General features: G+C 59.6%; 1 protein-coding gene across 6 annotated transcripts; it reads right to left on the bottom strand.

The window, feature by feature from the left end:
* Positions 1 to 59: 59 nt before the first annotated feature.
* Positions 60 to 11369, bottom strand: KIFC3 (kinesin family member C3). 6 transcript variants are annotated; one of them, XM_015873657.1, is made up of 20 exons: positions 11220 to 11369; positions 7822 to 7942; positions 6650 to 6846; positions 5422 to 5487; positions 5206 to 5346; positions 4900 to 5139; positions 4633 to 4806; positions 4382 to 4529; positions 4178 to 4308; positions 3989 to 4100; positions 3735 to 3916; positions 3549 to 3653; positions 3240 to 3370; positions 2716 to 2839; positions 2400 to 2529; positions 2081 to 2310; positions 1733 to 1867; positions 1547 to 1646; positions 1208 to 1234; positions 60 to 1019 (listed from the first exon to the last, which is right to left on the bottom strand). In XM_015873657.1, exons 1-19 carry the CDS (start codon positions 11352 to 11354, stop codon positions 1230 to 1232), a joined length of 2607 nt encoding a protein of 868 aa, XP_015729143.1. In that variant the 5' UTR covers positions 11355 to 11369; the 3' UTR covers positions 60 to 1019; positions 1208 to 1229. The 6 variants fall into 6 exon arrangements, with proteins under 6 accessions (XP_015729143.1, XP_015729142.1, XP_032302874.1 ...); XM_015873656.1 differs by lacking the exon at positions 1208 to 1234; XM_032446983.1 differs by lacking the exons at positions 1208 to 1234; positions 11220 to 11369 and adding an exon at positions 9833 to 9913.
* Between the last annotated feature and the right edge of the window lie 2321 nt (positions 11370 to 13690).

The following is a 13690-nucleotide window of genomic DNA, read 5'->3' on the forward strand; positions in this document are numbered from 1 at the left end:
CAGCCTGTAACAGCCAGCGGGGCATGGAGCCCAGGGGGAAGTAACAGCAGCGCAGGGGGAACGGCTTCAATGCTTTATTTAAAATAAGTTTTGTTATAAAACAGGATAATAATATATATATTATTAAAATACATAGAAACATCTAATCTTAACAAAAGACTAGACTTATTTTTCCCTTTTTATTTCCCTTTCTTTAATAGGATACGGTGTGGAGGACAGCTGGGAGCTGGAAGGTGCAGCACATACCTCCCGTGGTTGCAGCTGCCCCAGGGGCTGCAATGGGGCTCCTCTGCCCCCACTTCCACACCTACACCAACAGCACTGGGCTGCAGGGTTACTCTTCTTTTTTCCTCCATTCCAAGACCATGTAAACAGGTTATAAATATTGCAAACACATTCATCTTGACCACACTGTGATCTCTCTTGAGAAGACAACCGTTCAGTCACTTTACAATAGCTTCCTTCAAGACTGCAAAGCCCCTGCTGGTGCCAGGGGGACAGCCCTGTGGCTGCTCTCCCTTTGGGCAGGGTGCATGCAGCAGCACCGGGGCGCCTTCGTGCAATAGGGCTGAGAATCCAACAGGGAAAGGAGCTGCTGGGGTTATTCTGGCTTCAAATCTGGGCTGTGCTGCTCTGAATGTGGCCGGGTTGGGGGGCATGGGGTAGAGCAGGACCTTGTGGCAGGGAGCTGGGCACAATTACACCAAACCAAACCTCATCCATGTGCCCGCTGCTCCTGCAGCCGTGTTGCCCCCAGCACGGCGAGGTGGGGGTGCTCAGCCCCGATCCTTCCAGCCAGATACCCCAACCGTCCCAAAAACAAAGCTGAAGAGGTGTCGAGGCTCCTTGCTCTGGCTAAAGCCATCTGTCCAGCAAGAATTACAAGTCACAGAGCTGCGTGTCTCACGGCGAGAGGTGCCACCACCCCCAGGCACAGCTCTGAAGGTGGCCGGGGCACCGAGGTGGGTGAGGGGCTGGGTCCTGCAGCACGTGTCACACGGGGACCGGCCTCAGCTTCCCTGTGGGGACACAACATGCATCAGGCTGGGCAGGGGGCACAGCCACCACAGCTCAAGGCCCCAAGCGATGCGGTCCCAGCAGCACCCCTGTAAGCAGCACAGCCCTGCAGCCCTCCCAGCCTGGGAAGCGAGGCTGAAGCAGAGCCTGAAGCAGAGCCCATCACCAGCTCCCAGCCAACCACACTCACCTGGCAGCCACTGCTGCCCAATTCAGGCTGAAATCGAAGAGAAGAGAGGTTCAGCTGCGGGCACTGCCCTGCAGCATCGCTCCCTGGCTGCCCCATGTGCAGCCCTGGCTGCTTTGCCCCATGTGGCCCCTCACTGCCCTGTGCTGGGACAGGGCACTTCAGGGGAAGCCCTAACCAGGCTCCTGCCAGCCAATTAGCCAGCGGTTAATGAGCCGATTACAGCACAGCTCACACCACGCAGCTTAGCCTGTCATCAGTGGGCTGGGAGCCTCCTCCCGTGGAAGGCCATGAGTTGGGCACTCCGGGATCATGGAGCAGGACCCCCCTGTCCTCACCCACCTGAGGTCTGCAGCTTCCTGCGGATGGAGGTGCTGCGGCCGCTGGGCAGCCCAGGGCTGGGGGATGCGTGGCTCCGGCTGGAGGATCCCGGCACATCACCCTGGGGAGAGATGGGGCACAGCCCTGGGTCAGCTGGTACCTCCAGTGATGGCACACAATGGAAGGCAATGGTGGAGCTGTGGGTACCTCCAGGTGCTCCTGGCTGGGCCAGGACACCAGCTCGGCCTTGCGGGACACAGGGCCCAGCTCCACGGAGCGGACGCGCTCGGCAAACTTCAGTGAGCACAGCGTCTCACTGCTGTTCTTCTCGGCAGGGGAGACCTGCGGGTGGGAGCAGCAGCACATCACCCAACTGACACCCCCACACCCACCCCTCCCTGCTGCTCAATGGGGTCAGGGGGCTGCTATTATTAACCCACCACCCCCAGGATAGCCCCCAGCCGCCGTCTGCACCAGGCACGACCCCGTCACCAGCAGAGAGAAGCCACGGCAGGTGGCACATTGCACAGGGGGTGGGGGACGGGGAACCCAGACCTGCACCATCATGAGGGTCTTGCTGTCCCCGCTGAGCGAGTCCTGCAGCAGGTAGGTCAGCTTGGAGTTGCGGAAGGGCACGTGGCCCTGGCGGGAGCGCAGCGCATAGATGACGTCCCCCAGCGCTGACAGTGACCTGTTGATGTACTGAGCCTCACGCAGCCGGCTGCCCTCTGCACCCGAGCGCCCGACACGCTCCGAGCCTGCCAGGTCCACCAGATTCAGCTTCCCTGGGGGCACAGACAGATGTCAGCACCGCCAGCACTACCATGCAGCCCTGCCAGGGGGCACAGCAACCACCCAGGGGCACAGCACCCACCCGTGGTGCGCAGCCCCGTGCTGCGGTCGAGGCCGCGGACGGTGACGATGAGCAGCGCGTGGGAGCGGGAGCTGTGCTCGTTCAGGTTGGTGCACTCCGTCACACGGTTGACGTGGCCAAACTCAAAGACCTGAGGGTGAGGAGGGGGTGAGGCTGCGATCTGCTCGTCCCCCCATCCACCCGTGCCCTGTGCTTTTATTTCCAGTGCCCCTGCAGCACGCCCAGGGCCTATTCTGGGCTCTGTTTCTCCCCATCCTGGGACAACACTGCAGAGCCACCAACACACCGTGGGATGACTGCCAGCTCACTGCCTCACCTTGTTGATGTCCTCCACGCTCTGCACGCTGAACTCAGTCAGCCCAGGCACATAGAGCTGCCCGCTGCCATCAGGGCACAGCTTGATCTCCAGCTTCTCCTGGGGCTCCTTCCCCAGCAGGTCCCTGCGAGGGGGAACCCATCAGCACCCAGCTCCCATCAGATCAGAGCCCGCTGCCTCCAGAGGTGCAGCACAATGAAGATGTGCACTCAGGGCTGGTCCCTGCAGTGTTGGAGAGCCCCTGCGGCTGCTGCCGTCACTCCCCCAACCCCCAGCGTCCAGGCAGGGCAGGAAAATGTTTCTCATTCCCTTGGCTCCCAGAGCACAGTTTCTAAATATAACGGCCAAGGAGCCAGGCCAAGGGGAAGGGTTTGGAGCCCGGCAGAGGAAGCGGGGGGAGCCCAAATAAGCAGAAACGGCTCAAAGGGAGACAGGACCCAGACCAGTGCTTCCTTACACGGCCAACGCTGAGCCCCGAGGGCTCCACGTGATGCTGTGCCCCAGCCAAGGGCTCACATCCCTACCTGAGAGCCTCGTTGTAGATCTCGGCCACGCTGACGCTGATGGCATAGTCCCAGTCAGCCGCTTTGCTCCGCACCTCGGAGAAGAGCAGCTGCAGGGCCCGCTGGTTGATACCCGGGTTGGTGGAGGTTCCCTGGTGCATGGGGAGAGAAATGACCCGTTGGGCTTTTTCCCGATGCAGCTGAGCAGAAGCAAAGCTCAGGGGTTGCAGAAACAGCCGGGACTGGTCCAGCGCCAGCCTGCGTTAATGATAGCACTGGGACACAGGGCACTGCAAGGAAGAAGAGGGAGGCAAAGCCAGGCAAACTCACCTCCATTGTGTAGGTCTTCCCTGCCCCTGTCTGTCCATAGGCAAAAATGCAGACGTTGTACCCATCGATGCAGGAGGTGACCAGAGCCTGAACCTCTTGAAACACCTGCAGGGGGCCAGAGGGCATCAGGGGACGGTCCCACAGCCCTCATTCCTCCCACTGTTAGTGGCGTGAAGCAGCACCCACCTCCTCCTGGGACGCCTGAGGAGGAAACACCTTGTCCAACTCAAAGGACACCTGCTTCCCCTTGTGCAGGAGGTGCAGGACGGCGTCGTCATCCGCATCGAACGTCACCGCACTGACCGCCTCCGGGCCCTCTCCATCCTCCTTAGTGATGGGGCGGACTCTCCCAAAGACACGGATGTTCCCTTGGGGGAGCAGAGGCATCAATCAGCCCCGCTGTGGCACCCGGCCATTCCCTCAGCCCGGCCCCAACGCACCTTTCAGCCGCACCAGCTCGTTGTGGCACTTCTTGCGGAGCTGCAGCTCGCGGCGGTATTTGCGCAGCAGTTCCCTGTTGGTGCTGTTCACCTCCTCAATGGCTTGGCCGATCTGAGTGAAGGATGATGCTCAGCCTCCCACCCACACACCACACAGGGTGAGGGGCTCCGGGCTGACCCCATACTCACCTCAGCCCTGGCGCTCCGCAGGGTCTCCTGGAGGAGCAGGGGGAAATCCCGCACCTGCCGCTTCAGGCTGTTGTAGTCGTGGGTCAGGGTGCGCAGCGCCGGCTGCAGCGTCAGCAGGTTGGTCCGCACGCCTGTGGGCAGCATGGGGTGAGGATGGGTGGCCCTGACCCCCACGAGCCCCACAAACCCCATTGCCCTCCTCACCCGCCAGGTTCTCATGCACCGCCTTCATCTCCACTTGGGCGCGGGAAAACGCCTCTTCGATGGCACGGTTCTTCTCGTCCTCCATCGCCTGCATCTCCTCCAGCATCTGCCCATGGGCCCGCTCCAGCTCCGACTCATACATGGCAATCTGGGGGGATCGGTGGGGTAAGGCAGCACCGACAATTAATGCACATCAGTCCCAGGTGCCGCCTGGTTCACATCACTGCACTGCTGTGCCTGCAGACCCGTACCTGTGCCCGGAGCTGAGCTGCCGTCTTCTGGGAGCTCTGCAGCTGCTGCTCCATCTCCTTCAGCACCTGCCTCTGCATCCCCACCTGCTCCTGCAGGTACTGATTTCGGGACTGGCTTTCACACAGCGCCTGCTTTGCCTTGGCTGACTCCACCTCCACCGTCTTGATGATGTACTGCACAAAGCGCCCACAGACGACGGTGTATTACGGACCGAGGTCACGGCACCGCGGCACAGCCAGCAGGAGGCACAGCCCCGCGGTGCTCACCTTTATCTGCTGGGGCTGAGCCCTGAGGCTGGCGATGGTCTCCTGGCTGTCCCGCAGCCGCCGGCTGAGCCGCTCCTCCTCCTGCGCTCTCTCGGCCAGCGAATCCTTCAGCCTCAGCTCCACCTCGGCCAGACGGTTCGTCTTCTGCTGCACCTCCAGCTCCAGCTCGGCCAGCTTGGCTCGGGCTTCCTCCGCCTCCCTCTGCAGCTGGCACAGCCGCTCCTGCAGCCCGGCGTTCTCCTGGCCCCAAAGCAGGCTCAGCCTTGGCCGTGGCACCCGCAGCCCCACGGCTCACCCGCAGCTCACCTGGAGGTGCGTGCAGTCCCGACACGCCGCCTGCTGCCGCCGCAGCTCCCTTAACTCCCCTTCCCGTGCCTTCATCTCCTGCCGCAGCCTCTCATTCTCAGCCACCAGCAGGTCCCGGTGCTTCTCCGCATCCGTTCCCCCCTGCGGAACGTCAGCGTGTGATGGGAGCCCCCCCCAGTCCCACTTTATCCCCCCCCCCGCAGCCGGTGAGCTCACCATCTCCGAGCGCAGCCTGCCGATCTCCTGCGCCTGCTCACGGAGGTTCGCCTTCAAGTTTTCAACCTGCACACATGGGGAAGCACAAAGCTGTGCTGTGCCCCCCCCCAGCCCCCACCGCTCTGCTACCCGGGAAGGGATTCCCTTCCTAACACCCCGCCAGGCGAGGAGGCACCGCACCAACCCCCGTCCCAGTGAGGCTGCCGCCCCATGCAAACGACAACAGCCTCTTCTGAACCTCCGCAGATCGTCATTTAGGAGCTGCTGATTTATAACAAATGCGAACGCGCTCAACATTGTGCTGTAATTAATTATGATAAGTTATAAAGCCACTCCCTTGTGGAGTCGGCGGCGCGGCGAGCTGCCCGAGCGCATCTCCTGCGTGTGCCGGGGCAGAGGCTGAGCAGCTCAATTCAACCCTTCCTCCGCTGCCCCCCACCCCTTTCTCAGCACAGCCCATGCAGGAGGAGGGGGACGTGGAGCCATGGCTAAGCTGCCACTCTCCTGCTTAACGAACGGTGCACCGCAGGGCTGCACTCCCCACACACAGCCCCAACCACTCCCTGCACCTTCCAGAACCTCAAGGATAAACCTCACAGGAAAGCACACCGCCCCACACACAGCTGGAAGGCCCCAGCCATGCACCAAGCACGGAGAAGAGTTGCTCCCTCTGCTCCCCAGTGCTACAGCAGCCCCGTGCCCTACCTCCTCAGGCAGCTCCGGCAGCCGCCTGCTCTCCAGGCTGCTCAGGGACCCCTTGGCTGTGTGCTGGGGGCTGAGGCACGGCCCGGCCATTGCTGAGCTCACGGAGCCCAGGTTCACCCCGTGCTGCACAGCCCCGGCACGCCAGCTGCCTGTCCTGCTTGTGTCATGCAGACTATGCCAACCAGATCCAGGACAATTACATCCACCTTTTTGACACCAGCGGAACAAGCCAAACCTGACTGTAATAGCTTCCACAACATCCACATGCAAATCCCTTTATTAGCAGCCTGGGTTTCAATCTCCCTGTAATGAGGGACGTCCTCACATCCACAGCTGTGTCTGCACCGGCAGGAGGAGCATTAGGGGGTCAGCACTGAGGCCAGTCCCCGTCCACAGCAGCACATCAAGCACCAACACAGACACGCACTGCTCCTCATTCAAGACAGCTGGAGCACCCTGAGCCTTCATGCTACAGATCACAACCCACAGCTGGAAGCCCGGAGTGCACCCAAAGCCCCCCTACCTGCCCTCGCAGCTGGACGGAGATGGCCATCTCCTCGCTCTCTCGGGCGGCCAGTTTCTCCTGCAGAGCCAGCAGCTCCTCCTGCAGCCGCAGCTTCTCCTCCTGCAGGTGCGCCATGGATGCCACCACCTTCTGGATGACGGGGAAGGGCCGCTGGGCCGGCAGACTGGCACGTTTCCCACTGCAGAACCGACCCCCTGCGGCAGGAGCGAGCACAGCGGGGTCAGGGTCAGCCAGCCCCAGGGGGACACGGGCACCCTGCAGGGAAAGGGACCCGACGGAGGCAGCAACAGGAGCACAGCAGAGCTGGGGGTCCCAGTGGTACCAATGCGTAACAGAGGGATGCTGGCATCCCACAGCACAGCCTGAGCTGCCCCGTGTGGACGTGCAGCCACCCAGCCCCACTGCTGCCTCTGATTCACCCCCTCAGCCTTTTTTTCCCCTGAATGAGCAGGTGCCAGTGGAAAAACAGCATGGGATGGTGTTATTAAAGGCTGCGTCACCGAACACGGCAGTGGAATGGAAGCCAAATTCAAATGACACGGGCGACCCAAATGGTGGCCCTGCTTGTTGAGTGCGACTTTCTGACCTTCGCAGCACGAGTTTAAACACAGCTTTCTGCAAACGAAGCCTTAAATTGCTCGGTGGTTCCAGCAGGGGACGAGCTGGACTGACTCACCGCCATGCAGTGCCGGTGGAACCAGCAGCATGGATCTGGGCTGCTCCCTGCCTTGCCTGGAAAGCAAAGGTTGGGAGGCAGAAGGCGATGCTGGGAGCTGCTGGCTGCTTGCAGGCGGGCTGACGCCGTGTGTCAGTTGTGTTTCACACACGTGCTGTAAGGTGTCAGCCATCCCAAGGCACTGACAGCTGTGGGGACTTGTGCTTTCTTCGAGCCAAGAGGCAGCGAAGAGGGACAGCCAGGAATCCGTGCTCCTCCAGAAGGGACTGCAGGAGGGTTTTTGTTCTCCTGCCCCGGGCTGCGTGCACAGCTTTGCTCAAGCACCCGCTTCCTCCTCGTAGCAAAGAGATGCTCCAGCCAAGGGACAGCAAACCCAAACCTGAAGGCAGCAGCCCCCCCCACCCGGTGAGCGCTGCCTCCTCCCAGCTGGGCTAGAAGACACTGCCTGCATGGCCCCATCCCTCAGCCCCGGCTGCGTCCGTGCTCCCCTCACCGGCTTTCTCCAGGCTCATGGTGCAGGCTGCCTGCCCCGGCACGGCGGGCTCACATGGGGCTGCCGGTGGTTCCTCCGTGTTGTACGGCAGGGCCGGCTGCCGGCCGTCCTCCAGCGAGACCTGCAGGGTGAAACGTGCCGCTGGGTGTGCGTGCTCCTCCATCCCCGGGACACCCACATCGCACAGGCGCTGCAAGGACGGTCCCACATCCCCACCCTCTATTGTCAAAAGGAATTCAGCCGGCTGCCTTCGGGTCTGCCCGTTACACGTCGGTGTCGTTGCGCCGGGTGGGCTTCGGCAAAGCCCTGGTGTCTCAAGGTTGAATGCAAAGGGCCGGGGCTTTTCCAGCCGCTACACCAAAGGAAAACCCAGAAGGAGGGAGGAGAGGAATACGGCAAAGGTCACAAAAGTCCGGGCTGTTGTGTAATTCCGCATTCGCCGGCTTGCAGGGAAAAGAAATATCTATCTATTTTTAATGCCACCAGTAAAGAAAAGTGCTGGCGAGGTGATTCTGCGAGGGAACGGCACGGAGCAGCTGCGTGCCCCGGTCAGAAGTTCCCTTCCTTCCCTCTGCTCGGGCGGCAGCGCAGCGCGGAGCGGGGACGGGCGGCCCCGCACAGGGACGGCGGCGGCAGCACCGGGCCGGCAGCCATCCCCGAGCCCACGGACCGGGCGGACCCGACCCGCACTGCCCCAAATATCGCCCTGCGGAGCGGCTGAGGCCCGAAGGAGACGGGCAGCAGGGCGAGCAGCAGGACGCGCAACCCGCAGGGCACCCCACGCCCCTGCAGCTCTGCAGCTCGCTCCCGCTCCCCGGCCGCGCAGCAATGCGAAGAATGCGGGCTTGCCGGTTCCTCCCCCCGCCCCTCCGCGGAGCTGGGCGCTACTCACGCTGCAGGGGCAGCTCCCGGCCCGGGCGGGCTGCCGGCATGGCACGGGGGGTCCCCGGCTCCGCGACCCCTCGGCTGCCGCAGGGAGAGCGACTCGGCACCTCGCAAAGTCCGCCGGTCCCGCTCCGCACCCCGGTCCCTCCCACCGCCGTCCCGCACACAAAGGGAAGCCCGGCCCGGCCCGGCCCCGCCCGCTCCCGGTACCGCCCGCTCCCGGTTCCCTCCCGGTGCCGCTCACCGGCCGCCCGCTGCGGCTCCGCTCCCCGCCCCGGTCCCGCCCACCCGGGCGTCGGCACCGGCTGCTCCGCCCCGGTTCGTTGCCCTGGTAACGCCCGGGACCCCCGACGGGCGGCGGTGCCTGGGGGATGCACGGCCCCGCAATGCCACTCTCAGCCCCACGTAGCCCAACTCTGCCACTCAGCCCCTTACAGCTGCTCGTAGTCCCACACAGCCTCTCTCAGTCCTACAGAGCCCCATATAGCCCCTCTCAGCTGTACATAGCCTCACACAGCCCCGACCTGCCCCTCTCAGCCCCTTAAAGCCCCTCATAGCCTTATCCAGCCCCCACAGCCCCTCTCAGCCCCATATAGTCTCTCTCAGCCCCACTGTGGGTGCTGTAGGTGTTCACGCAGGGCTCCCCGTGTCCGTGCAGCGGCTGCCGCTGGTTCAGCGATGACACGGGCGGACACGAGGTGACTGTAAGCATTCCAGCAGCGACTCTAAATGTCGTATTGTCACTGCCTTAATTTACGAGCTGTGAGGGCAAAATAATGTTTATGCAAATAGCTCTGGGCGTTAAGTCATTTCCTGTCCTTTGAATGCTTCAGGTTTTTTGATGGCATTGCAATTATGCAGCGGGCGTACGTTGCGTCAATTGCATCGAGAAGAGACTAAATGGGTGAGGGGAGATGGACGGCTCCCAGAGCAGGACCCCAATGCACCAGGAGATCTGGGTGCCCACCGGGCCGGTGGGGTTTATCCTAAGGATGGTACTCGGGGCTGAGCATGGAAATCCCGACCCTCAGGGCTCTTTCGCATTGGAAGCAGCCCCTCTATCACCCTCATATTGCGCGAGCAATAGGGCTGCCCCCCCACCCCCCTCTCTCCAGCCCCAGCTCACTGCGTGCTGCCTTTGCTTTCTCTCCACGTTCCAACGCGGCGCCGCGGGCTCTGCCCTTCCTTTTAGAGCAGCTCTTTCCCCGTCTGCAAAGCATCCCTCCTCGCTGCCAGCCTGGGAGCAGACATCCGAGTGCCGGCCCGGGATCAATGAGCGCTGGGAGAGCAGCAGGAGGGCGGCCAGCCCCGCTGCCACCTCCTGTGCGTGTGTATGCAATGAGGGATCGGCTCAGCCAGGCGGCTTCATTCCCATTTCCCCCCTATTTGCCCACGAGTGTGGATGGAGGGAAGCCCCATTGATTGTGCCGATGGGGGCCCTTTGCATTTGCAGTCTGCTCTGCCCCGAGCAAATATTTAACCTACATCTGTAACACCTCGGGGGAGATGGGGGGAAAATACGATATCCTGGCCAAAGTTTAACCTCCCCCTCCATTCCCTTCCAGCAAACTGATGGCAGGAATGCAGGCGTGGGCACACCTGGGTGCTCTCTGTAGGAAATTCCCACCGGGAGGATCATCAGATGGAGCGAGAATCATCCCCACAGAGCAATTAATGATAACGCAGCTCAGTGCTGTAACTCCACTCCTCCCTGAGAGCCCCAGTGAGGGGATCCCCGTGCTGAGCCCACAGGAGCAGCTAACGAAACCCCACAGTCCCTCGTTGCCATCTGAGCTCTTTAACGAGTTTTAATTAAGTCTTAGTGTGCTCCTGAGAAATTTGTACTCGTTTCCAAGTTCACAGTGGGAATTAACCCAACCCGCAGGCAGCGATGCTGAGATAGGGCAGCACTCAGGTGACCCGGAGCTGCCCCCACTCACCCACCCAACATCAGCAGCCCTGTCTTTTTCTCCTGCTGTGCAGCTGGAGGGTCCCTGCAGGGCCTGGCCCCATCCCTGCCCTTCTCCCCAGGAGCTGAGCCAGGAGGTGCAAATACAGGCAGAAAGGATGGCAGCGGTCTCCTTTAAAAAAGGCATCCCGTCCTCGGCGAAGCTGTCTATTTTTAGTGCCCTCGGAAGCACGTTTGGTTTTGGAGGAGACGCTCAAGCAGTAATTGTGAATAATTTAGGGAACTGAGTTTGGAGGCTGATGTCAGCAGCCGTGCCACTAAGGGACACTGAGTGCGTGGCTTTGGCTGCTCAGAGCTGAATCCCACAGGGACACGCAGCCATAGGAGCCTCTGTGGGAAGAGCAGTGCTGCTGTGCCCTTCTGGAAGGGGAGAGCAATGGCACAGCTCTGTCGCCTCCCAACTGCTCGGCCTGCAAACTTACCCTGCCATGCATTATTCACAGCTCTCATCTATAATGCACAGCCCTACACCCGCACCTGGAGCTGCATGGCGATGGATGGACACTGCAGCTCACTGCCATCGCTCCCACCCCATGTCTCTCACCTGGGGGCCGGGCCCTGCTGCCCACCGCCTCGCTCCTGGCAGTCCCCTGGTGCTCTGCAGAGCCACGCTCCTCCATTTGCTGTCCTTAGTCCAGCCCAGCACTGAGAGTGCAGCCAGAGCACCCAGCGCATGCATGGCACTGCCTGCTCCCCAAAGGGCCCCCAGGGCGGCTGCTGCAGAGCAACTCTGTCTGCAGTGGAGGAGAAAGCGACGTCTCCTCTGCTCCTGTCTGCCGGTGCCTTAAGAGCAGATTAAAACCCAGCCCTGCAAATTGCTGACACAACCTATTTCTTAGATGGGTGGACAGGTGGACTTTTCTCCCTCTGCAGATAACAGTGCTCAGATGGCAGCACGTTTGCTCCCTGAGTGCAGCCATCCACCCCAGGGTCTCAGGAACACCCAAACCTTTCCTGTTCCTGCAGCAGGAATGACACAGAGCCCCATTTCCCTCCCATCAACCCGCACGTGCAGGCTGTCTGAAGGCAGCCAGGAACGGTGAGAGCAGGGAGATTTGCAAAGCAAACAGCGATCAAACAAAAAGGCTTTGGTTACTGTTCTCGAGGCTGTTTGCCAAGACACACAGATCATATCGGGCTCATTTACAGAAGGAAAACCAACGTAATTAGCGCACAGGAAAACACTTTAATGAAAAGAGCCTTCGTGTAAAAAGCGATGGGACACTGCCCAGTGCTGCAGCAGGACCCAGAGCCATGCTAATGCTGCATGTCCCAGCTCAACATGGTCACACCGCTGTGCTGCATGCACTGCAGCAGGCAGTAACCATGGCAGCAGAGAGATCTGCACGTGATAGCAGCATTTCTGCAGTACAAAGGAGCCTCTTATCTGGGCTGAGCCAATCGCCAGGCTGCTGCTCATTCTTCCACCTTGTGCTAGGACAGAGCCGTGCCATGTCATGCCATCCTATGCCATCCCATGTTGTGCCATGCCATGCTACGCTATATTCTGCCATGCTGTGCCTCGCCATCCTGTGCGATCCCATGTCATGCCATCCTATGCCATGCCATCATATATCATTCCATGCCATGCCATCTTATGCTATGCCACCCTATGCCATTCCACAGCATGCTATCCCATGCCACACTATGCCATACCACCTTATTCCACCCCAGGTCATGTCACTCCATGCCATGCCATCTTGTCATCCCATACCATACCATTTTATGCTATGCCATTCCACACCATGCCATATCACCCCATCCTATGCCATACCATCTTATGCCATTCCATGCCATTCTGTCCTATGCTATTCCATCCCATGCTATGCCATCCTATGTCATGCTCTTCTATTCCATGCCATCTTATGCCATCCTATATCACTCCATTTCATGCCATGCCATCATATGTAATGCCATGCCACCCCATCCCATGCTATGCCAAACCATCCTATGCCATCCTGTGCCATGTCATGCCCTGTTGTGCTGTGCCATGTGGTTCTAGTGGGTCCCAGCCCGGGGCTGGCAATGTGTCCCTATACAACAGCCCCTCTACTTCATCTATCACTTTTCTGGTTGTTTTTGCCCTGTTGAATCATAGTGGTTGGAAAAGACCTCTAAGCTCCCCAAATCTGACCCCAAATCCTCCCCAAGATGCCCACCAACCACATCCCTTTGACTTCCAGCTCTTCACACACATCCAGCAACCTCCACAAGGGGGAAAACTGTGAAATAATAACGTGGATATGTAATTCTTCTGATGACTCAAAGGCAACCTGCTGGATGTTGCTCAGATCTCCCCGAGACACTGGAAATAAACTACACTTGGAAATTTTCATCCCAAAACAAGAAGTAGATAAGGAAAGGATGAGAAAAGGGATGTGGCTTAGCAGGCAATATTGGTAGGTCATATCCCTATATAGATCCTATCAAAGGAAGGTGGTCACTCCTTATTTCAGGGTGTAAATCCCAAGTGACTGCAGCTGAGATGCCCCATCCCAGCAGAGCACAGCAGGCATCGCTCAGCTCCACTTCACACCGAGTGGGACTCGGGGTCAGGACTGCAGCCTCTAAGCAGATCCATGCAACAGAAAAAACACATAGGCAGAAAGAAGGATTCGTGGACTTAGAAGTGTGTCGTGCTGGCTGAGACCTCCAGGTTTCGAGATTAAAACACTCAATTTTATATCAAGCTTTATAATTAAATGCCACTTAAAGGGACTTTCCATTTATCTTGCAATTTCTTTCAGGCCCAGGTCTAATCCCCAAACCTGCTTATTTGTTTTTACTTTCGTTATAACCTTATCGGCGATTAACCTGCAATTGCACTTAATCTTTTAAAAAGATTGCTCTCACTATAAATAGAGAAGATACCTGCCCAGGCTCTGTCTGTAGGGAAAAGGAAGCAGACAAGTGTTTGCATTGGGTTATAAACCTCTGATAAATGGCTGAAATGAGGGGAATAGAAGCGAGCAAGAAGACTGCAATGCAGAATTTCCAGCACAGCTATCAGTGCTG

This window comes from Coturnix japonica, chromosome 11, assembly GCF_001577835.2.
Source record: "Coturnix japonica isolate 7356 chromosome 11, Coturnix japonica 2.1, whole genome shotgun sequence".
Classification (NCBI taxonomy): domain Eukaryota; kingdom Metazoa; phylum Chordata; class Aves; order Galliformes; family Phasianidae; genus Coturnix; species Coturnix japonica.

Coding starts and splice junctions, on each gene's coding strand:
- KIFC3 (XM_015873656.1), bottom strand. CDS start 11,354: ATGCATGCGCTGGGTGCTCTGGCTGCACTCTCAGTGCTGGGCTGGACT. Junction 6,847..7,821: donor CATGAGCCTGGAGAAAGCCG/GTGAGGGGAGCA, acceptor CTCCTGCCGCAG/GGGGTCGGTTCTGCAGTGGG. Junction 4,309..4,381: donor GGTGCATGAGAACCTGGCGG/GTGAGGAGGGCA, acceptor TGCTGCCCACAG/GCGTGCGGACCAACCTGCTG.